General features: G+C 55.2%; 2 protein-coding genes across 3 annotated transcripts in view; both read right to left on the reverse strand.

The window, feature by feature from the left end:
* LOC138839015 (ubiquitin carboxyl-terminal hydrolase 2) overlaps positions 1-8,766 on the reverse strand; it is a 29,549-nt gene extending 20,783 nt beyond the window's left edge. The window contains exon 1 of one of the 2 annotated variants that reach the window (XM_070038670.1): positions 8,568-8,766. The gene's annotated coding sequence lies outside the window, so the exon portion shown is untranslated. Of the gene's footprint in view, positions 1-6,291; positions 6,353-8,567 lie in introns of those variants that run through there. The other variant, XM_070038671.1, reaches the window with a different exon arrangement.
* Positions 8,767-14,816: 6,050 nt separating this feature from the next.
* LOC138839016 (thy-1 membrane glycoprotein-like) lies at positions 14,817-20,385 on the reverse strand. Its single transcript, XM_070038673.1, has 4 exons — positions 20,280-20,385; positions 17,256-17,315; positions 16,487-16,822; positions 14,817-16,058 (listed from the first exon to the last, which is right to left on the reverse strand). The coding sequence occupies exons 2-4, from the start codon at positions 17,290-17,292 to the stop codon at positions 15,946-15,948; spliced, it is 486 nt and encodes a 161-aa protein (XP_069894774.1). The 5' UTR covers positions 17,293-17,315; positions 20,280-20,385; the 3' UTR covers positions 14,817-15,945.
* Positions 20,386-22,271: the final 1,886 nt, after the last annotated feature.

Here is a 22,271-nt window from a genome sequence, read left to right on the forward strand (position 1 = left end):
TTTCGTGCATTAGTGTAATAGCAGCAGCCGCCTGTCCTGGGCACAAGTCTTCTTCTCAAAGACCCAAATTTACAAGCAGGGGCTGCCCAACCCTGCTAGCTTCTCACTCTTTCTTTCTTTCTTTCTTTCTTTTTTGCCGATCATGGGGCCTGAACTCTGGGTCTGGGTGCTGTCCCTCAGCTCTTCAGCTCAAGGCTAGCTCTACCACTTGAGCCACCGCGCCACTTCTGGCTTTTTCTGTTTATGTGGTGCTGAGGAATCGAGCCCAGGGCCTCATGCTTACAAGGCAAGCGCTCTACCACTGAGCCACCTTCCCAGCCCCTTCTCACTCTTTCTTTGGGCCAACTGTCATTGGCTCCCATCCTTAGCTTCTGCAGAAACTCTGAAGCTGGGGTCTCACTGTTCCTGCCCTTTGGGCCGAGGGTGCTGGGTATTTCATATGCTATTCAGCTTCCTGTCTTCATTTATGTATATGTGGGATTTGAACTCAGCCTCGTTTGCCAGGCAGGTGCTCTACCCTCCTCCCTGCCACCTTCCCGCCCTCTGACTTGTGTGAAGAGCAGGAGTTTATGGCATCACAGTCTCCTAGAATGTCCTAAAGATCATGGAGTCCCATCCCTCATGAAGAAAAGAAGGCTCAGAGGGGAAGTGACAGGGTTGGGTGAGTAGGGGAGGTGATGGGGAAATGGGGCTGGACCTGTCTCCAGTCTCCAATCTCTGGACACGATGCTTCAGGCCCCTGTTGGAACTATCCTCTTCAGCAAGCTTAGCCTCCTGTTTTAAGTGGCGCTAGGGCTGGTGGCTCCCCCGGAGAGGTCCCCTCCCAATAGAGATGCCAAATTACCGCCTGGTGATACTTAGCTTGTGCAAAGCGTGCCCCCTAGAGGTCAAAATCCCACACTGCAGTTGGCACTGCCAGCCCTTCTCCCCACAAGTCCGTTTTAGTTGGGGAGGGTCTGGTGAAGAAATGCAGAAATCCCTGAACGTAGAGCTTGGAGGGCCCTAAAGGACCATGCTGTACTGATGGGGAAAATGACTAGGGTTTGCCCAAGGTTGCAGAGCCAAGACTGGAATCCAAGTCTTTCAGAATCTGGCTCAGCGATCTTCCCACTAAACCTTGATTTTGACTTGTGGGAGACTAGCTGGGCAATTTTGCATCAGTTATTTAACTTCTCTGAGCTCCAGTGTCCTTCCCTGTAAACGAGTCTAATAATTATCATCCCGATTCCCATCTCCCACGGTGGTTGTGAGGAATAAATGACATAACACGTGAAAACACTTAACAATGACTGGTTATTATCTCCTGGTCAGTCCCCGCCGGGCAGCCTGGCTCCTCCCTTCCCAGTCTATAATAATGGCAGGGTTGGCCAGGCCAGCTTGACCTCAGCCCAGGCGCCAGGCTGCCTTCACTGCCCCCAGTGAGATAAGCCGGCGGTGGGCAGACATTGGGACAGCCGGCAGCCTACCCAGGGCCAACAGCCTAGCCCATTGGGCAGAGAGGAGCCGGTGCCAAGCCTCAAGTGCTGAGAACCTGGCAGAAAGCTGGGGAAACCCAAGCCACATAAGGCTTGGGAAAGGTGCCGGGGTGGGAGATGAGCAGGTCTCGACTTCCACGTAGGCCCCAGCAAGGCATTCCTCAACTCTGCCAGAGACCCTCAGCCGGTTTCAGTGCAGGCGGGCATCAGAAAGGCTTGTCCATCTTACAGTCTGCCCTCTTCTTGCCTGGCCCAGAGCACACTAACTTTGTGGCCCGCCGGTTGCCACAGCCGACATAACTTTCCCTCTGCTCTGGGAAGAGGTAACTGGGTGACAGAGACGACAGAGGCTCCGGGGTGGGGGCAGGGGACGAGTCCTGCTCTGTTTCACTTTGGAGAACTCCATCAATAATGCAAAGTCAAAGAGACTCCAAGTCTCAGGAGCCGGGCTCTGGGACAACTAACAGCCAATCAGATACATGGCCAACCCAGGGTATGAGCTCATGGCTCCGCCCCCCCATTCCTCCCCTCCTCCACTCCAGGGAATTGGTATTCTGGTGGCAGTTGCCCAAGCCCATGACCTCTCTTGGCCCCGCAGTTGACGCAAGAGACTCTGGGGGCAAACAAGGCGCAGCAAGTGCAGACATTCAACCCTGGAAGGGTTGGGGGCTAGACGTGGAGCCACATCTCCTGGCTCCCAGAATCACCCCAGGACGCCCCAATCCTGGCCCTCCTCTTTGCTCCAATCTGGCAGGCAACTGCCAGCCTCCTCCCCCACCCTTCCCCCAGCCCTAGGAGTGACTCCATCACTAACAGCCCCTGGAAGCTGCTGCTGAGCCCCGAACAGTTCCCGTCTGTGGGGAGAGGGGCCCTGCTGGGGCTGAGGCCTTGCCAACATCTCTCCCCTCCAGCGAAGTCTTGCCACCTCCCAGGTAAGACGGCGGCTTGGGCTTGGCACCCCTTGTTACCTGGCTGACCCTGGAGGTCGCAGAATGTCCCACAGGCAGGAGTTGGAGCTGGGGCCCTGGCTGCGCAAGACAGGGACAGGCCAGGCCCTCACATGGCTGCGGAGTCTCCCTGTTGCCACAGGAACGGCCGGGACTGAATGGCTCTTTCATGGGGCAGTGGGAGGCCAGCCGATTGGCTGGGATTCCCCCTACCCCTCCCTGCCCGGCGTGGGGCCCTTGCTGCTGGTTCCTTTCACTGTTTGCCCAGAGCTGGCAAGTCCAGGCCTGTGGCTCCAGGCGGTGCCTCCCAGGTGCCCGCCACCTTGCACAGTCCCTGCCCCTGCTCTCCCTTCATGCCGCCTTTGCGCAGGTGCCCGCTCTTCCCTTCTCTCCTAGATTCCCCATCCCTCTGCTTGGTTTCCCCTCCTGGGCGGATGCCAGCATTCCTCCACACAGAGGCACTCAGCTTCCTGTCAGGACACCTGAGACAAGCAGCCAGCACCTGGCCAGCAGGTGCTGCACACCTATGGACCAGACTCCAAGCGGGTCTAGTGGCTGATTCCATCTCAGCAGCCAGACTCTAGTGTTTAGGGCCATCCATACATCCTGCGTCTGTTGGGCGCTGTGGGCTCAGCATCCAGGAAGAACTGAACATTGGATGTCTCTCAGATAATGAAGTGCCTCAAACTTATGAACATCCCAATGAAAGAGGAAACTGCTTTTTAATAAAAAAAAAAGTTTCTACAATTAAAAAAATAAATGTACAAAGAACTTAAAATAGAAGCCAGGCCGGGCGCCGATGGCTCATGCCTGTAATCCTAGCTACTCAGGAGGCTGAGATCTGAGGATCGCAGTTCAAAGCCAGCCTGGGCAAGAAAGTCTGTGAAACTCATCTCCAATAAACCACAAGAAAACCAGAAATGGCACTGTAGCTCAAGTAGTAGGGTGCTAGCCTTGAGCTGAAGAGCTGAGGGACAGTGCTCAGGCCCAGAGTTCAAGCCCCAGGACCACCACCACCACCACCACCACCACCACCAACAAAATAGAACCTAGGTGCTGGGCAGCTCATACTTATAAACCTAGGGCATCAGAAGGTTGAGGGTTAACTGTTGAAGCCAGCCTAGGCAGGAAAGTCCATGAGATTCCTATTTACAATTAACCTCCTCCCCCCCCCCCCACAAAGAAAAGCCAGAAGTGGAACTGTAGCTCAAGTGGTAGAGTGCCTAGGATAGCCCCTAGGCCCCGAGTTAAAAACACAAAACAAAATAAAAACTAACAAAACAACAAAACAAACTCCAAAGCTTAAATAGTGGCTATTATGGATGAGGGGTTTTGAAACAGAGTCTTGCTATATAGACCAGGCTGGTCTTAAAAAGTTGATCCTTGTACCTTAGCCTGCCCAGGGTTAGGATTATAGGTATGAACAACTATTCGCAACCACATCTGGCTAATAGCAAAACTTTCAAAGTAAGTTAAAAAATATTTCTGGCCTCAAATGAAGTGTTTAAGGTTCATATTTCTTATGGTATTAAAGGCTGGTGACATTAGTTAGGACTGGTGGTATGGCTCAAGTAGTAGAGTATTACTAGTACTACTACTAATTCCAGTATAACACACACACACACACACACACACACACACACTCACACAGAGTACAGAGCTTAAAAGTGCACTAAGGCCAGGCACTAGTGGCTCACACCTGTCATCCTAGCTACTCAGGAGGCTGAGATCTGAGGATCTAGGTTCAAAGCCAGCCTGGGCAGAAAGTCCGTGAGACTCTTATCTCCAAATAACCACCAGAGAACTGGAAGTGCAGCTGTGGCTCAAAGTGTTAGGGTGCTAGTTTTGAAAGAGCTCAGGGTCAGCTCCCAGGCCCTGAGTTCAAAGCCTACAACTGACAACAACAAAAGTACACTAAGACTTGGGACACAGTATATTAACTCACTTAAGTTTCCCAGTAGCTCTGAACTCTCAGCCATGGGTGCTCTTCTGATGCCCACCGGCAGATAAGAAGAGGCTCTTGAGAGTGACGTAGACCTCCCTAAGTCTGGGATTTAGGGAGGGGACCTGCACACTGTCCACTCTGAAGTCACTCTGAAGCCAAGCCTCCCACTCCACGCTTTCCTGGACCCCTCTGAGGCTGGGGCCCAGTAGGGTAGGCAGGGGGCGGGGGTCAAGGACCCATGGGATCGGGGAGTTCCTGGGAGCACACATTCCTGCAGGATGGGCCCTCTGGATTTTCCATTGCAGATGAATGAAAGGGAAGCCAGGTGCAACCTGAGCCGACGACAACACAGATCAGCCTCACCGGGCTCTGGGAGGCCTCCGTTTCATAGGCTGTGCCAACCCCGTGTCCCCTGGCACTGGCCTCTGCCTCTATACTCAGGGGCTTGGGCCCCAGCCTCCTTTTCTGGCTGTAGATCAGCCCCCCCCACTTCCCCAGGTCCGACACTGGGTGAGTCAGGGGCCAAAAGGAGCCCTGTCCCCTGGGGGGCAGTCTAGCTCCTTGCGTCAGCCACTGTCATCAACCACTGTCATTTCCTGTGGCTCACGTGAAGGGCTCCCTAACCTGCCCGGCCAGGGGAGGGACTTGCTCCCCAAGAATCCCAGGCACTCCTGGCCCTGGGATGGGGGAGGGGGGAGCCCTACATCCCAGCCACCTTCCCTCACCTCCCTGCCCAGATCTACTCAGCTTTCTGTGCTTAAGGACCACGAGCTGGGCTGTGGGCACACCCAGTCAGGGTGAAGTCCCTCCTACCCAGCTGCTCTGGGCAGGTGAGTGGGGAGTCAGTCTCAACAGGTGCTTGGGAACCACCACAGTGGTGACTTCAGAGCTTCCCAAAGCTGCTTGTTCACCACATCAGAATGTGCTGACCCAGGGGGCAGGGGAGACAGAGGGGCCCTGGCTCCCTGAACCTCCACTCTCTGACCCTTCCTTCTAACTGCGCCCATCCCCACTACACTGTCTGGGCACAAACACCCAACACTGGCAGGCATACAGAATGGGGGTGAAGGTGGGGGTGGGGCACACTTAGCCTTTGCTCTGGTCCCCGGAGCCCCCTCCCTGACCTGTCACTCTCTGTGAGGGGCTAAGTCCCAGTAGCACCAGCTTAGTACACGATCGGCTTGTCTTCCTTGTTAGGGGGCATTAGAAGGAATTGGTGTCTGTCTCGCTCATTCCTAGTAGGCACCAGCATGTTGTGTGTGTGTGTGTGTGTGTGTGTGTGTGTGTGTGTGTGTGTGTGTGTGTGTCCATGTGGCGGGGTGGGAGGGGGAGGAAGTAAGACAGAATGGAAGCCGGGTGTCAGTGGCTGACACCTGTAATCCTAGCTACTCAGGAGGCTGAGATCTGAGGACCACGGTTCAAAGCCAGCCCGGGCAGGAAAGTTCATGAGACTCTTATCTCCAATTAACAACCAGAAAACCGGAAGTGGTGCTGTGGCTCAAGTGGTAGAGCACTAGCCTTGAGCTGAAGAGCGCAGGGACAGTGCCCAAGCCCAGAGTTCAAGCCCCGTGACTGACCAAAAAAAAAAAAAAAAGAATGGAGAGGAAGGCAGGCATCCTGACTGGTGGAGAAGTGGGTGGGCATCTCTCCAGGTCTAAGAAAAAGGCAAAAGAAATGGACCTCCAGAAGTACTTGTGCCCCTTGATTCTCCTCTCCAGCCACTCTGCCCAGGCACTTTCCTGGGGACAGTGCTATCTCCCTCTCTCTCCCCTGGGGTGTTCCTCTGCCCCCACCTCTGGAGGAGCTTCAGACAGCACTCCCCAGGCCCAGCAGGTGGCCTCCCACATGCCCCCCAGCCTTGCTCATGTCTGTCCACTCCACAGCCACCCCATGAAGTTCAGATACCAAAGGGGCAGCTACTGACCTGTATGGGGGCACCGGAGGGGACCTGGGGGCTTCTTCCCCAGCAGGGCAGGGACAGCAGTGGAGCCCAGAAACTGACTCGGGCTGGGTAATCCGGAGCTCAGGTTACTGCTCCGATATATTTAGTATCTTATCTGACCTCGCAGAGATGGCCACTCACTTGCATTCCAAGCCCTGGGAGACTTAAAGGGGCAGTGGCAGGCCCACTCTCTGCTGGCTGAAGTCTGCCAAGGAGAGCTACCAGGGCTCTTGGGAACCAACATTTTGAAGCAGAACAGTAGAGAGTCCAACTGGAAACAGGACTGAAAGAGGGCAGAGGGCTGGCATGGAACTCGAGAGCAGAATACGGAGAAGATGGATTCTTTGGAGTTAGAGTAAATCCAGCCCTTGGCATTTTGTGATAGAGCAGACCTAATTTCAGGGCTCATAGAAAGTTGGGACCAGCACCCAGGTTTTAGCTCACTGCCCGCCTTCCCTCCCTCCCTCCCTCCCTCCCTCCCTCCCTCCCTCCCTCCCTCCCTCCTTCCCTCCCTCCCTCCCTTCCTTCTCTTTTCTTTCTTTTTCTGCCAGTCCACTGACCCTGAGCTCTTTTGCTCAAAGCTAGCATTCTACCATCTGAACCACATTGTTACTTCCAGGCTTTTCTGTGATTATTTGGAGATAAGAGTTTCATGGACTTTCTTGCCCAGGCTGACTTTGAACCATGATTCTCAGATCTCAGCCTCCCCAGTAATTAAGATTACAGGTGTAAACCACTGATGCCCTTGTTCACTACTTTCTCATAATGGACTGAATTCAGGTCTAGTCCTAATTCTAGCTCTTTTTCTATTAGATCTCAGGCAATAAGCAAGTCACTTATACTGGCTGAACCTTAGTTATTTCAACTGTCAATCAGGGAAATAAAAATATAACTATAATAACAATATAATATTAATATATAATAATACTTTATAGTTTTGAGGATGAAATAATATATGGAATAAGAATTCAACAAATGGCAATCCTATTGAATACTTATTTGTACTAGAAGCAGAATTGGTAGTATCAGGCAACCCTTTCTAGAGGAAAAGGGCTTCAGGCTACACCCTCAAGGAGTGCCCTGTCTGAATGCCACCCTACATCCCCGTGGGTTTTTGAACTACTCGTGTTCCAAAAGGGAGAAGAGCAGTTATAATTTGTCATCTTCCTCTATATCTGGCCCCTTAAGGCAAGACAGGCCAAGTCCTTTTGGGCTACTTTTCCCCTTTACCTAGAAAAATATGGTGAAAGTAGCTTCCCCCAGGAGACCAGCGGCATGCCTGGCCCCTGGGGGGGGGGGTAGTTCCACTCTACCTGTTGGAGGGCTCAGGATTTCCTGGTGGAGGGCTGGGCTTGGCAGGGCCACTAGAGGAAGGAGCAGGGTTCTCGGCCTCTCTAGCCTCTGTGCACCTGTCTGCTCCCAGGATGATCTTCCTGTTGCTCGATGGCTCTCCCTGAGGACTAGGAGGACCCAGGCTGGTGCCTCCACCCTGTCTCAGCACAGACGGCTGACTCAGCCTGGACCTGGTGATGCACTTGAGGACGCCCTCATTCCAGTCCTCATTCCTGTCCGGCGTTGCATTGAAGCATCCAAAGAGTCAGGGATGCCCCAACTCTGGCGCACCCACTGGCTCTCCAGTCAGGGGACGAGCCAGGGTTGGGGGGGGCAGGGTTTCCCATGGCAAGTGGCTCTTGCCTGGAGCACCCACATCTACTTATCTACTTTCGCTGTAGGATTGGTGAGAATTTCAAAGTTGCCTCTTTCTGATTCGGGATTGGTGGAAAAATCTCTCCTTCCGCTTAACTGCTGTCTTCTCCCTAAGCCCCCTTCCCCCTTCGGCAAACTCGCCAGAGACAGGACCCCCACACCCCGACCCCCCGGGCAGAGGCGAAGGGAGCCCCCTGCACGCGTGGGGAGGGGGCGGGCCAGCCATCGTCCTCCCGGCCGCGGACCGCACAGGGCACCGCGACCCGGGGCCGCCCGAGCGGCAGCTCCTGGGAACACAGCGATCCGCACACAGATGGCTCTTCCTGGCACCCCGGGCTGGCAGCTGGCAGCCCCCCTCGCACACTGGCGCCCACAGCTGGAGCTCCCCCGCGCTGCCGGCCCTCGCCCTATATTCCCGGCGCCCATCCTGCCCAGACCGCGGCTGACACTTCACTTTCGGAGCCGGCCCGACCCCCGCGTGCACAGCCCGGCCCTCCCCGCCCCCGCCCCCTCCCCGCTCGCCAGACCTCCGACAGGTGGTGGCACCGTACCTGCCTCTTCTCGGAGGATGGACGAGTCGAACCGGGCACAAGCATGGAGCTGCGGGTGAGTCCTGGCGGGTCCTGGCGCGGCGCAGCGAGCAGCAGCTGACGCAGAGGGCTCCCGGGCCTCGCTCCGCTCCTGCCCGCCTCTCCCCCGCCTCCGCCGGGGGCCCAGGAAGGACCTTCCCGGGAAATCGGCGCCACCCAGCGGGCAGCCGCCTCATTGCGCCCGGACCCGCAGAACCACGCCCCGCGTCTCGCATCACTGACACGCGATTGGCTTGTTCCGATTGTGACGTCACCTGAGCCCCGCCCGACACGGGTCTCCCCGGCAACCGATATACACAGAGAACCACGTGGAGGGAATGCACGCCGGTGTGGAATGGGTGGGGCGGGGAAAGCAGCCGCGGGGCGGGTGACCGGCCCGGGCCGCTGGCAGGGACGGAGACCGAGGCGGGCTCAGGCTTCTAGAAGGCCCGGGACGTGCGTCCCGGGGCGCATCGCACCGACTTTCAGATTTTGGGGCGCTTCTGCTCCTCAGCCTCTTTTTCCTCAAGGTGAAGGGCGCCCCGCTCACTGTCCACCCTTTGGACAAGAGGCTAGGCCATGCTTGCCAGCGTCGGTAAACCGAGGCACGGAGGCGTGGCAGGAGTGCTCTTGGACTCTCAGGAAGAAGCCGAAGCCAATACGCGGAGATGCTGCTGCTCCGCCCCACGCGCAGACCAGATGCGGGTGGTCCTCAGACCCGCCCAGGGGTCAGCTTCCGTGGAAGCGGCCGGGAAGGAGCCTTGCAGGTGCCCTGGGCCACTCCTCCCAGTCCCCACCCCCACCTGTCCTACGGGTCTCCCCTCCCAAGCCCCTCTCCTCAGTTTCCCAAAGAAATCCGAGGCAAGCAGGAGCAGAATACTTACATTTCTACTTCCAAACCTATCAGGATCCGTCCTTGCCTCTGCCCAAGCGCCGTGAAGGATGTGTCTTGCTTGTCCAAGTCCCTTCCTTTGGGGATCTCACCCTTTAGGATTTCTTGAGCCGACGTTCTATCACTTCATTTAACAGGAACGGACTGAACCTGACAGACCCTCTTCTAAAAAGGGGACGGGGCTGTCCAGCCACTCCAGGAACTTACATTCTACTAGAAGCAGCATGTCAACAAGAAGTAGAGAAGACAGCACATTAGAAGGCATTAAGAGCTGAGGAGGACAGCCAAGCATGGAGGGTGATGTGGAGTTTGTATAGTCAGAGGCACCCTGGTGAGAAAGTGACATTGGAATGAGCTGAAGATGAGTGAGCCTTGTGCATATCAGCCCCCAGAGAATGTTCTAGACAGAGAGGAAGGTAATTTAGAAGGTCCTGAGGAGGGAACTTAAAGGCTGTGCTTGAGGGAGAATAAGGTTGGTGTTACTGAAGCAGTTAATAATACAGCTTGACCTGACTGCAGCCAATTTTTTTTTGTCAGGTGTGGGCCTTGAACTCAGGACCTCGGTAGTCTCTGAGGCTCTGTGTGCTCAAGGCTAGTGCTCTACCACTTGAGCCACAGCACCACTTCCTGATTTTTTTTATGTTTTTAAAATTTATTTTATTGTAAAGATGCTGTACAGAGGGGTTACAGTTACATGAGTAAGGTAATGAGTACATTTCTTGTCCAGCATTGTTACCCCTTCGTTTATTGTTCTCCCACTATCCTTTCCCTCCACCACCTGATTTTTTTTTTTTGAGTGGTTAATTGGAGACAAGAGTCTCACAGGGAGTTTTCTGCCTGGGCTGGCTTTGAACTGAGATGCTTAGATCTCAGCCTCCTGAGGGCTGGATTATAGGTGTGAGCCACTGGTGCCTGGCCACTGCAGCCATCTTTGTATTATTTTATGTTTTATTTGCCAGTCCTGGGGCTGTCCTCAGGGTCTGTCCCTGAGCTTCTTTTGCTCAAGGCTAGCACTCTACCACGTGAGCCACAGTGCCACTTTCTGTTTTTTTCTGTTTATGTGGTACCGAGGAATCAAACCCAGGGCTTCATGCATGCTAGGAAAGCACTCTACCACTAAGTCACATTCCCACCCCATGCCATCTTGAGTTGTAACCACCACATATGCCCCCTGAGTCACTCTAGCTGATTTTTCTTGCACGGTTTCTCAGCAAACTATAAATAGAATAAAACTATTAGAGTCATTTGTAGAGCTTTATAATCAGACACTGGCTTCAGGGAGACACTTGACTCTTTGATATTATTTCTTTCTTTTAAAACATTTATTAGCATATGTTAACTCTACAAAGAGTATGATGAAAAGATAAACCAGGGTTATTCCAGCCAGAATGAAGTCATTGGTGTCTTAATCCATAAATATATCTCCCTTCTGGACTTAAATTGCTGGGCTCTACCTGGTCTTTTTGCTGCTTCTGTCAGTAAGTCTCCTAATAAATTGTACAATGTACACTTCCATATCTGCTGGCTTTTCTTTAGTCTCTCTGTACCTTGGGCCAGTCTCACACACTGTATGGAGTTGATCTGGGATAAGCAAAGGGGTGGGGCAGGGAGAGAATAAGAGATAAGTGAGGGGGCTGGGAAGGTGGCTCAGTGGTAGAAGGCATGCCTCAGAGGCCCTGGGTTCGATTCCTCAGCACCACATAAGCAAAAAGAAAAAAGCCAGAAGTGGCACTGTGGCTCAAATGGTAGAGGGCTAGCCTTGAGCTGAAGAGCTGAGGGACAGCGCCCAGGCCCAGAGTTCAGGCCCCACGACTGGACTCAAAAAAAAAAAAAAAAAAAAAAGAGATAAGTGAGGGATGTGTTTGTAGGGCCCTGAAGTCATTCTCCTGACACTGGCTTTTACTCTGGCTTGGAAGGTTTTGAGCTGAGTGGGATGTGGACCTGATGTTTGTTTCTAACCAGATCCTTTTAGGTACTTTGTGGAGAACAGATCTGAACAGAGCCAGAGGCCACTGACACTTATCTGGGGAAAAACGGCGGTGGCCTTGGGTTATTGGGATACCAGGAGAGGCAATCAGATGTGGTTGGGTTATAAAAGCAAGAGGATGTAGTTGAGTAGTAGAGTGCTTGTCTAGCGTGTGACAGGCCCTGGGTTTAATCCCTAATATTGCAAAAAAAAAAAAAAAGTGGGGAAGGGATTGTATTTTGTATGTGTTTTGACTCAAGAGTTGCAGGGTTTTCTTATGCATCATTGTATGAGAGGAAAGGAGGAAGTTTCTTCCCGAACCTTAACTGAGGAGAGGCAAGCCATGGAAGAAGCGAGTTTTGGTGGTGGTAGTGGTGGTGGTAGATCAGGAGCCTGGTTGAATACATCATAAATTTGAGATGTCTGTTAGGCACTTAATTAGATACCAAGAAAGCAGTTGATGTTCAAGTCTGAGCTGAGATACAAAATTGAATCATCAGCATATGGATGCTATTTAAAACTACAAGAGATTGCCAAGGGAGCAAGTATAGACAGAGGGATGGGTGAGGCCTCGATCAGAGAGCTTTCCAAGATGAAGTGGCTTGGACTGGAACCATCTGGGAAACTGAGGAATGGCCAGTGTAGTGGGGAAGAGTCCCAGGAGGTGCTGTGTGCTGGATGCTGGTGGGAGGGAGTTCACCAAGGAGGAGAGGTCAAGGGACATGAGTTTGAAAATTGATTTCAAAGGTTGGCGACCTCGATCTCTACTTGGGGTAGACTGGGGTGAAAGCCTGATTGTGGATGAGTTCATGAAAGAACAGGAGGAGAGGGATGGAAATGGCTGAGACAACCATATTTATTTTTGGTTCTGGTACTGGGCTTGAACTCAGGATGCTCAGAGTGCTCTCAGTCGCATGGATTTTTCTGCCTGGGCTAGATTCACAGGTCTCAGCCTCCTGAATAACCAGGATTACAGCTATGAGTCACTAGTGCTAGGCTTTTTTGTTTTTTTTTTTTTGAGACACCATCTTGCTATGTAGTACAGCGTGGTTTCAAACTCTTCAATCTCTTACCGGAGCTTTCTGAGTGATTATAGGTATGTACCACCATATTGTCACCATGACAGTCTTTAAGTGAAGGTCCATCTCTCTCTTCTTTATGGTTCTGTTGGCAGAATTATGTGCTCTATTTTCCTCCTTCCCAGTCCATGCAACATCTATGTGTCTTCTGTCTCTCAGACTTCAGGAAACTTCCACAGCCGTGATTGATCCCCTAGCTGCTAAATCCAATGGACACTTGTTAATTATAAGCAATGTTTTGACCTCCTGTCTTTTTCTCCTCTGCTCCTGTAGGGGGCATGGAAGTTCTGTGTTCTTTCATTCTTTTTATTTGTCACCCAGGAATCTCAACCTAGCAGATGCTTAGATAGAGATGAGGAAAGAGGAAAAGGGGGAAGGACATCAGTGGGGAGCCAGCCTACTGGGACCCTGCCTAGATGGCCAGCACATAGATCGTAGGAGATGCTGAGCTACCGGTGCTCTGGGCATGTGGGTGGTTTGCTAGGTGAAAGACAATACCCAGCCCTGTGGATGGGGTATCTGTGTTCTTCTGAAGGAAGTAGAAGAAGGAAATGGAGAAGAGGGGTAGCTGGGTACGAGTGGCTCATGCTCATAATCCTAGTTACTCAGGACGCTGAGACCTGAGGACTGTGGTTCAAAGCCAGCCCAGGCAGAAACATCCATGAGACTCTGACCTCCAATTAACTACCAGAAAAAAGTCGAAAGTAGCACTGTAGTAGAGTGCTAGCTGTAAGAAAAAAAAAAATGCTGCTCAGGGACAGTGCCCAGACTCTGAGTTCAAGCCCTAGGACTGGCAAGAAAAAAAGAAAGAAAGAAAAGAATCAGATGGATGACAGGCCTTTGACTATCCATGAAGAGAAGCCTCACCTTCTCTGGGCAGCAGGACACCATACCTGGTCTTGGAGGTGTCAGCGCAAAGCATTCCTGGGCTGAAGTTACCCTCACCCTGGGTGGATGGACTGAGAGGTTTCCAGAATCTGTGTGTTCTGCCTCCCCTTCCCGAATTCAGACACATCAAGTGTGTTCGTTCAGACAGTTCATGCCTGTGATCTAGTCCACAGTGCTGCTCTGCCCAGTGCGTCCTGAAATGTGGCTGGTGCAACCCAGGAACGGTCGTTTTCCTTCCTTTCCATTTAATTAGTGTTAAGTGTAGGTTAAAGGGCCTGGAGTGAGGACACAGAGGCCCAGAGAGGGCGAGCCAAACCTGTGCTGGCGGGTGGGCAGCTGCCGTGGAAGATCACCATGGAAGGTGGTCTCCGATGGTGGGAGCAGTGTTCAGCCTGTCTTCAATGCTGTCTGCACTGTCTCGGCCTGTCTACCCTGCCCATCCGTCCAGTAAGACGCTGGACACACGGGCGGTATCGCAGAGGTGCCAGGCTCCTACCTGGCTTCCTAGTTTCTTCCAGAAAGACATTGGAGCTCGACTTCTTACTGCCTCAAGGGCGGGGCTCCTCAGCCTTGGGGCCCAGCAAGGATCCCAACCTTCTCCTTGAGCGTCCCAGCCTGGCCACACCAGTGCAGCGGATGGCTGTCAGCCTCCTGCTCTGTGTCGGGCAGTGCTTCTGGTGGACTTCTCCTGTCCTCTTTGGGCCTGGCCACCACAGGGGCCAGTGTGAGGCAGAGGTCAGGCGGTGGCAGGAAGAGAAGGGAGCAAGTGGCATTAGTCTAGAAAAATGAGCAGAGAGAAATTACTCAGCTGCCCAGAGCTGAATGCATGCGCCAGCCTCTTCCCCCACGCTCCCAGGCTGCAGGCCGCCAGCTTAGGCTGTTTACCAGCTCACACAACTAGAACTCATTCCCACCCTGGGATCCCCATCTAGCCAACCTCACAGTGACCCTCCACGCCTTGCTGAGCAGCGAGGAGAGCCAGGGATGGGGCCAGTGTTCCCCCACCACTTCTGAGGGGACAGTATGTGTCCCAGCCCTTTCTTGGGCCCCCGCTTTGGGATGGAAGGATGCATGGATTCTTGCCCTGTTGCCTTGGTCCTGTGGTCATTGCTACTGGAAGGACGTGTCTTCCCAGTCGTAAGTGGGCGTGTTAGAACCACCAGGGCCGAGAGGCCAAGGCGGGCCTCAGCACGTGTGATGAGCGGGGCCTGGATGGCCGGGAGTGAGTCAGCAGTGGTCACACTCACGCATCTGGGCACAAGTCAGTGTGCCACGGGAGGGGTGAAGGGAGAGGAAGGGCTGCCTGCCCCCCACCCCGCCCCCGCTCTTGGCACCTTCTGCCATAGACACGCAGCCAGGCAGCCTGGGGATTTCAGAGGAGCAGAACAGAGAGGCACACACGGACAGACAGACTCCAGAGGCCTGGCTTTATTGTGTGGTTTTCTTTTTCCTCAATGAGATGCTAGAAGCTGTGGGGGCAGCACACATGGGCAAAGGGACAGGCAGAGTCGCTGGTGGGGGAGGGGGGGGAAGGAGGGAAAGGAAGGGTTTGGAAAAGCAATCTCCAGAGGGGTGCATGGCCCTGGGGTCTCCATGGCCTACCTGGGGTCCCTCAGAGACCCCAGAGGCAGGCTGCGGGGCAGAGCTGTGTAGGACTCAGGCCCAGCCAGAGTGCAGGCATTGCAGGGCAGGGGAAGGAAGAGCCTCCCTTAGAAACCGGGGTACAGCTGTATAGCTATGGGACTCCCCCACTTACAGAGTTCTGAAGCTTGGGACTGCTGGGGCTGGGGCTGGTCCCCTGCCCCATCCTCAGCGAGGGGCGGGCTGGTGTTTAGCATGGGTGAGCAGGAGGGCCTTCCCCTCCCCCAGCCTCCATTAGCTGCATCCTCACGGCCCAGCCGTCCCAAGCTCCCCACGGACTTGTGCAGTGGCAAGAAGGGTTTTTTTGGTTTTATTTTTTGGTCTGTGTCTCTTGGGGACTCTGTCCTTACCCTTTGGTGACAGGCCACAAGCACTTGGTGATCCCTTCACCTCGGGGTCTCAAGGCATGCTTCCTATCTTGGGCATGTGCTAGGCCCACGCACACCCCAGTGCCCCCCTCATCCCTGGGGACTCTCCCTCGGCCTGGTGGGCCAGGATAACCCCTCCCCTCCCCCCACTGCCCTTTCCTGTGCATCACGTGACCTCACTGCCATCTCCTGTGTGCCATGTGACCTCACTGCCATTAGGTCCCCAACCCTGGCTTCCCTGGTCATCAACTCCCAACGGAAAGGAAGGAGAAACTCTAAATAAACCAGACAGAAGCAGCTCTGGAAGAAAGACTACAAAAACACAGCCAGTGGTGTGTGGAGAGGGAAGTGGCGGTGTGGCAGGGAAGATGGTGGCATGCAGCACTGAGATTTCTCATAAGGGGTGGGGTCCCCACTTCTCCCCAGGTTGTGTGAGGGACTGAGGGGAGGGGGTCAGCCAACTCAGAGAAGCAGGGTCTCTGCACAGGGCCTGGAGGCTTTCTGTATCCTCCGTCGGCCCAACCAGTCAAAGGGAAATGAAATCCGTGGCTTGGAGGAGGGAAAGCGAGAGCAGGAGCAGCAGCAGCCATGAGGTGTTCTGAGCCAGCAGGTTTATGCCCTCACACTTGACCAGCTTGTCTGTGGAGAGAGAATAAGGGGGAGGGAGGGAGGACGGGAACTCAGGCTGGGACCAACCTCCAACCCTCATTCTCATGTTACATGTTCCTGAGCCTTGGCCCATGCGGCTTACAAAAACTGTACTAAACGTCATCCTCAGAAAGCTAAGCAAGGGTGGAGCTCACATCCTTGTTTTTCGGCTGGAGAAAAGGACAGAGACATGCTTCTAATCAGGGTGTGATAGCTCGGCCTGACAGGCCCTTCCTCCACGCACACGCTGAACAGTGGCACCCCAGGGGACCAGACAGCTGTCCAGGGAACAGAGAGAAATATGGGCCTCTCTCCTCTGGCCCAGCTAAGGGAACCGCTGGCTGTGCACCCAGACTGCTCCCCACCACCCTGCCCCTGTCTCTCCTGGCCCGGGTGACCTTGCTGGGGACAGATCTCACCCCTGAGCACAGAGACGTTCTGATTGGAGATGGTGGGCGGCTGGCCGGAAAGGCGGAGCTCGCACGTGTAGGTGCCCTCGTCCTTGGTGGTGAAGTTGGCAAGGTAGAGGACCTTGATGTTGTGCCTGGTGGTGAAGTTGGTCCGGGAGCGGTACATGTGCTCAGGCACGCCCACCGTGCCATACAGCACGTGCTTCTTCTTCTCACGGGTCAGGCTGAACTCGTACTGGATGGGCAAGCTGGTGGTGTTATCATGGCGGCAGTCCAGGCGAAGGCTCTGGTCCACCAGGCAGGCCGTCAGGCTGGTCACCTTCTGCCCTTGAGATGCCTGTAACACTGGCACCAGCGGTGCCTCCTCCGCATTGGGGGAGAGCCTTTGGAACAGGGTTCTCCACCCCCCCCCAGAAGAGTGGACACAGGCCTCGCATGGGGTCTGACTGCTGCATGAGTATCTCTTCCCACCCCAGGGTCCGGAGGGAGGGCTCAACGGCTCCCTGCAGACCCCAGCCTCCTTCCTTAGTCTGCTGGGGCCCTGGGACAGGAGAGGAAAGGGGGTGGGGAGGGGTTCTCGGCTCCCATATGGACATTTCAGGTTCCTTTGCACAGGAAATTGTGCGGGGCTCAGTAAATTGTGCCTCAAGTCCTCCCCAGGCAGGCCAGCCAGCTAGGCCAGAGCTGACTTTGGGATGAGAAACAGCCCACTGTCTTGGTCCCCACACTTCTGAGGCTGTGAGGAAGAGGCTGCTCTGCCCCGCCCCTTGCCCAGTACCTGCCAGTAGGAGAGCAATGCCGATGGCTGGATTCATGGTGCAGGAGCTTCCTTCCGGATCTGGGATGGGAATAGTTAGGAATCCCCCATGGGCCACATGGACTTGGGGCCCAGGAGCACATGGTGGGCACCAAAGTCCTTCCCTCCATCATTTTTTTTTGTTGTTGTTGTCCGTCATTGGACTTGAACTCAGGATCTAGGTGCTGTCCCTGAGCTCTTTTGCTCACAGAGCCACTTCCAGTTTTGAGTGGTTAATTGGAGATAAGAGTCTCATGGGGACTTTTCTGCCTGGGTTGGCTTTGAACCGGGATCCTCAGATCTCAGCCTCCTGAATAGCCAGGATTATAGGCGTGAGCCACTGGCACCACTTGTTTTTGAAGATGACACTGGTATTATTTGCTCTGCCAGCAGGGAAAGCAAGGGAAGAGGAAGCATATCATGGAATGGTGTGTGTGTGTGTGTGTGTGTGTGTGTGTGTGTGTGTGTGTGTGTGTGTGTGTGTGTGTGTGTGTGTGTGTGTGTATGTGTGTGTGTGTGTGGCCATCGAGCCCTTCCTAGCTGAGTGACTTTAAGGGATTACATCTACTATTCTTTGTCAGAGCAGGGACTGTGCTTTGAACGCTTTTATGTGTTGGTTCCGGGGCTTGAACTCAGGGCCTTGTGCTCCTTCACTCGGCTCTTTTGATCAAGGCTGCCACTCATCACTTGAGCAACAGCTCTGCTTCTGTCTTTTTGCTGATTAATTGGAGATAAGAGTCTCACAGACTTTTCTTCCTGGGTTGGCTTTGCTTTAAAATTTTTAATTTGATAAAACACATTTACAGGCATGAGTCACCAGTGCCTGGTTTGCTTTATAATTTTTAATTTGGTAAAATTAAATTTGGTAAAATCGACTGGGAGTGTGGCTTAGCAGTAAAGTGCTTGCCTAGCATACAAGAGACCCTGGGTTTGATTCCTTAGTATCACAAAAATAAAAAGTTAAAAAATACACTTTTATTGTCCTAACCACTTTATAAGTGCACAGTAGTGTTGTTGCATTCCCATTTCTGTGCAATTAATCTTCAGAACTCTCTCTCTCTCTCTTTTGAGATAGTCTGTCTCACCAGCTCTGGCTGGCCTAGAACTCAATATGTAGCCCAGGCTGCCCCCAACTCTTTATCCTGAAATGCTGAGGTTTTACATAGGATCCACGGTGCCCAGCTTATCTCTCAAAACACAAATTTTGTACTCATTAAGAAAAATCCTAACTCACTCAGGAACTTCTTATTTTGTTTAGAAGAGAATCCTCAGTGTCTAGAATAGTTTCTGGCATCTAATAGATTTCCAAAAGATATTTATAATTTGTTTTGTATTTGCGCGGCACTGGGAATTGAACTCATATCCTTACACTAGTTAGGCAGTTGCTCTCCCACTGGAGCCACACCCGAGCCATTTATGCAAACCGGGCCAGGATCTTCCTCTTCCTCTATTTCCTGTAGCTCAGATGACTGGGGCCTGAGCAGGGCCAGCATAGTGAGATGGAGTCCAGCAGCCTTTTTCCCAGGGCTGGCCTGGAACCGAGATCCTCTCCATCTCCATCTCCTGAATGTGTGGACCTTCGGTTGTTTATTGTATTTTTTAAATTTTTATTTTATGATCCCCATCTGACCTGGAACTCAAGATTTCTGCCTCTGTCTCCAGAATGAGTGCTGGGAAAAAGAGCTATTGAATGAATGAAGCTTTTTGAACTGTAGATTCCTACGGGGTGGCGGTGAGGATTAAGAAAAATGAAAGTGTAACTAATCGATGCTAATATAAAATGAGGAGAATGGGGCTGGAGACCTGGGTCAAGTGGAAGAGCGCCAGCTGTAAGCAAGCGGGAAGGGGGGAGAGCTGGAGGCTCTGAGTTCAAAGCCTGACACCAGTCCCCCGCCATTAAAAAACGACACGTGATAAACATCTGGCGGGGCCACGGCCCCCCAAAGTTAACGTCATCGGCCGGCGATGACGTCAGGGGTGTGTCAGCCGAGGAGCCCCCCTCCTCCCCCCTCCCCCGCGGGCCTGCGCGGGACACGTGTGCAAGGAAAAGCCACAGCCTTCTGCACCGAGCCAACCGTGCTTCGGCACGCCCGGGTCTCGGGGCTTCGGGGGCTGCAGGTTTCCGTTCTCTTCCGCTCTCCAGCGCCCCCCGCCTCCCGGCCTGGGCTGGACCCCCGTCCGGGCGACCCGGAGCCGGTGGCCCAGCGGAGCGGCGCCGGCCAGAGCGCGTGCGCCCCGGTGCGCAGGCCGCGCGCGCCGCGCCGGGGGAGTCCGGCGCCCCGGGGCGCCCCGCCTCGGGGTGGGTGAGGCCCGGGTCCCCGCGGCCGCGCCACGGCCGCCGCCGGCGTCCTCGGGGGCGGATGCCCGGCCGCCGTGGCCGGGCCCCGGGGTTGGCACGGGGCTTGGATTTCGAGGACGGGCGGCGGAAGCGGGGCTGGGCGCCGCGGGGCCGAAGGGAGTGGCGGGCGCGGGCCCCGGGGCAGACGCTGGTCGGGTCCGGCGCCCCGTTTTCCGGCAGGCCGCGGCCCCAGCGCCGCCCCGCCTGCGGGCCCCGCACCAGCCCCTCCCCCCCGGCCCCGCCCGACCCAGTTCCCAAGGGAGGCCCCCCCCCGCCGTCCCCTCCCCCGTCCGGCCCCCGCCCGCCACACTGCGGCTGCCAGGCTCGGATGCCCGGGTGCGGGCGCTCGCACGCCGCTCCCCGCGGGGTCAGGGGAGGGGGCTCCCTCCAGCCCGCCCGCGCCCACTCCCACCCCCACCCGGCCCTCCGCCCCCTCCCCGTCCCGGCGAGCCGCACTGGGGCTCGGCCAGGTGGGGCGCCGTCACGGGCTGTCCCGATGTCCTTCCTCCGGTTGTCCTCCGCAGCCCGAGCCTCGGCCCCGCGTCCTCGGGCGCGGACGGGCCCCGCGGAGCACCGGGCCCAGGTGAGGCAGCTCCCCCCGCGCCCCGCTCCGTGCGCCTCCGACTCGGGGCGCCCAGGGCCGGGTCCCCTCCGGCCCCACCTCTCACCTGGGCTCGGGCCCGGTCCTCCGCCGCTGCAGCCTCCGCTCCACCCGCCGCCTCCAGTAGCTGCGCCCCGCACGGAGCCCGCAGTTTTCACCCGGGGTGGGGGCGGGGGGGAGCGAGGAGGGCCCGGGCCTCAGCCAATCAGAGGCGGAGGAGAAAGGATGGAGAGGGGAGGAGGGGGGGGCGCGGGGAAGACACGGAGGAGCGGGGAGGAGGAGGGGGAGGCAGGGAGGAGAAGGGGGAAGGGGGAAGAGGAGGACGCTGAGGTTGCATCTGGGTGTGGGAAAGCGGCGGGCTGCCAAGCAACCGGGACCTCAGCCCGGTGGCGGGTGGGCGCGGGAGGGAGGGGAGGGCTGGGGCAGCCCTCGGGGTGGCCCCCACCCCCATCAGCTGCCTCTTCAGCCCCGTGTGATTGCTGTCGTCCTAAAGCTGCACCCCCTTCTTCCCACCGTCTTCAGGGTGGGAATCCACAAACAAGGAATGCCGGCGGGGAGCCAAGGCTCTCTTCCCGATCCACCCCTCCTGAGGGGTGTTGACATCAGAGCATCCCCGACTTTCTCCAAAGGAAGCCGCCTGGGTGCTTTCCACGTTGGAGCAGCCTTTCGGGAAAGCAAGGCAGGCTTGCACCCCCACCTGGGCCTTCCCTGGCCCCCAACCCCACTCCTCCCCTTTAGAGGAACACGCAGGCGCTTTCCTCAGCTCCTAGGCTGGCACCTTCCCACTTCCCAGCAGCTAGAAGCTTCTCACTTTTCCAGAGGACTGACCGGTCGCCAGACCAAGGAAGGAGCCGTGCAGATTTCTACCAATTGCATTGGTCAGGCGAAGCGCAGGGCTGTGTCACCCTGGGACAACTGGCTCTGGCTCTTCCCCACCCCAGCCCTTGCAACTTCACCCGGAAAGAGCCAGAGGCCCCCAGGGCTGAGCCTCGGCCTCCTTCCCGGAGCCCAGTGCAGAGGGGAGCCGTGGGGAAGGCCTGGGGCTGATCATCTGCCAGCTGCTTTTGGTCTCCTGGGGTATCCTATCTACCCCACCAACTTGATGTCACCAGGGGTCTTTTGTTTTTCTTTTTAACCAGCTAGTTCTAGATGGCTTATCCTTCATACCGGCAGGAGCAGTGATTTTTGTTTAAACGAAAAGTGTATTGGATTTGATCTTCCTGCCTGGTGGCGTTCTGATGGGGGCTTCCTGTGGGCTACCCCTGCCTCCCAGCCATTGCCTGTCCAGTCTCCTGTTTCTTCATCAAAGTCGGTCCTGGCACAGTGGCTGCAGTTTCTGGTACTGTAATGGCTCCACTGGAACCCATTCTGGGCTGGCCAGTGGAGGTTCACTTGTCTGTTTCCTTGGAGGGCTGGAGGGGGGGGAGGGGGTCTCCCAGCACTTAAAGTGATAGGGCATTCTAACTGGAATGGGTCTTGTGCAAGGTCCAACCCAAAGGGGCCCTTCCCATAGTTGTAGTAAATCACGGAAGCTCCTCATGCATCTGAAGAACATGCAGCTGCCTCCCTGGTCACCCACACTTCCGGTCATGGAGCCTGGGAGCTGTCAGGTCCTGGGGGCTGAGCAGCGCTAAGGGCTCTGAAGCCCACCCCCCACCATAGGCCAGCCTACCTGGCTTTTCATTGCCATAGTTTTTTTTTCTACTAGCATTTAGGTTTGAATTTAGGGCCTCCAACTTGCTCAGCTGGTTTACTCATGGCTGGCGCTCTACTACTTGAGCCATGTCCTTCCAGCTTCCTCTCTTTTATTCTCTTTCTTTTCTTCCCTTCCATTTTTTCCCCCTTCCTTTCTTTCTCTCTTTTGGAGATACCCAGAAGCCCCTTACCTGCAGCAGATGTTGGGGCTCTGGCTGGCTGAGGCCCTGGATGCTTCGTTTCCCTCCCTGAAGCCCTGTCTCTGAGTGGAGGGCTAGCTGTGCTACTTTGGTAAGGTTAGGAGGACCTGGCCTACTTTCGGGGTCCCCAGGCACTTTGCCTTCAGGAAGGGGAGGGGGAACGT

Source organism: Dipodomys merriami, unplaced genomic scaffold, assembly GCF_024711535.1.
Source record: "Dipodomys merriami isolate MVZ:Mamm:240054 unplaced genomic scaffold, mDipMer1.0.p SCAF_29, whole genome shotgun sequence".
Lineage (NCBI taxonomy): Eukaryota > Metazoa > Chordata > Mammalia > Rodentia > Heteromyidae > Dipodomys > Dipodomys merriami.

Bases quoted from the DNA above. Each gene is read 5' to 3' on its own strand.
- LOC138839016 (XM_070038673.1), bottom strand. From the start codon at position 17,292: ATGAATCCAGCCATCGGCATTGCTCTCCTACTGGCAG. The intron at 16,823-17,255 runs GTACTGGGCAAG...CGCTGGTGCCAG, and splicing joins CATTGCTCTCCTACTGGCAG to TGTTACAGGCATCTCAAGGG. The intron at 16,059-16,486 runs GTGAGATCTGTC...CTCTCTCCACAG, and splicing joins GAACGTCTCTGTGCTCAGGG to ACAAGCTGGTCAAGTGTGAG.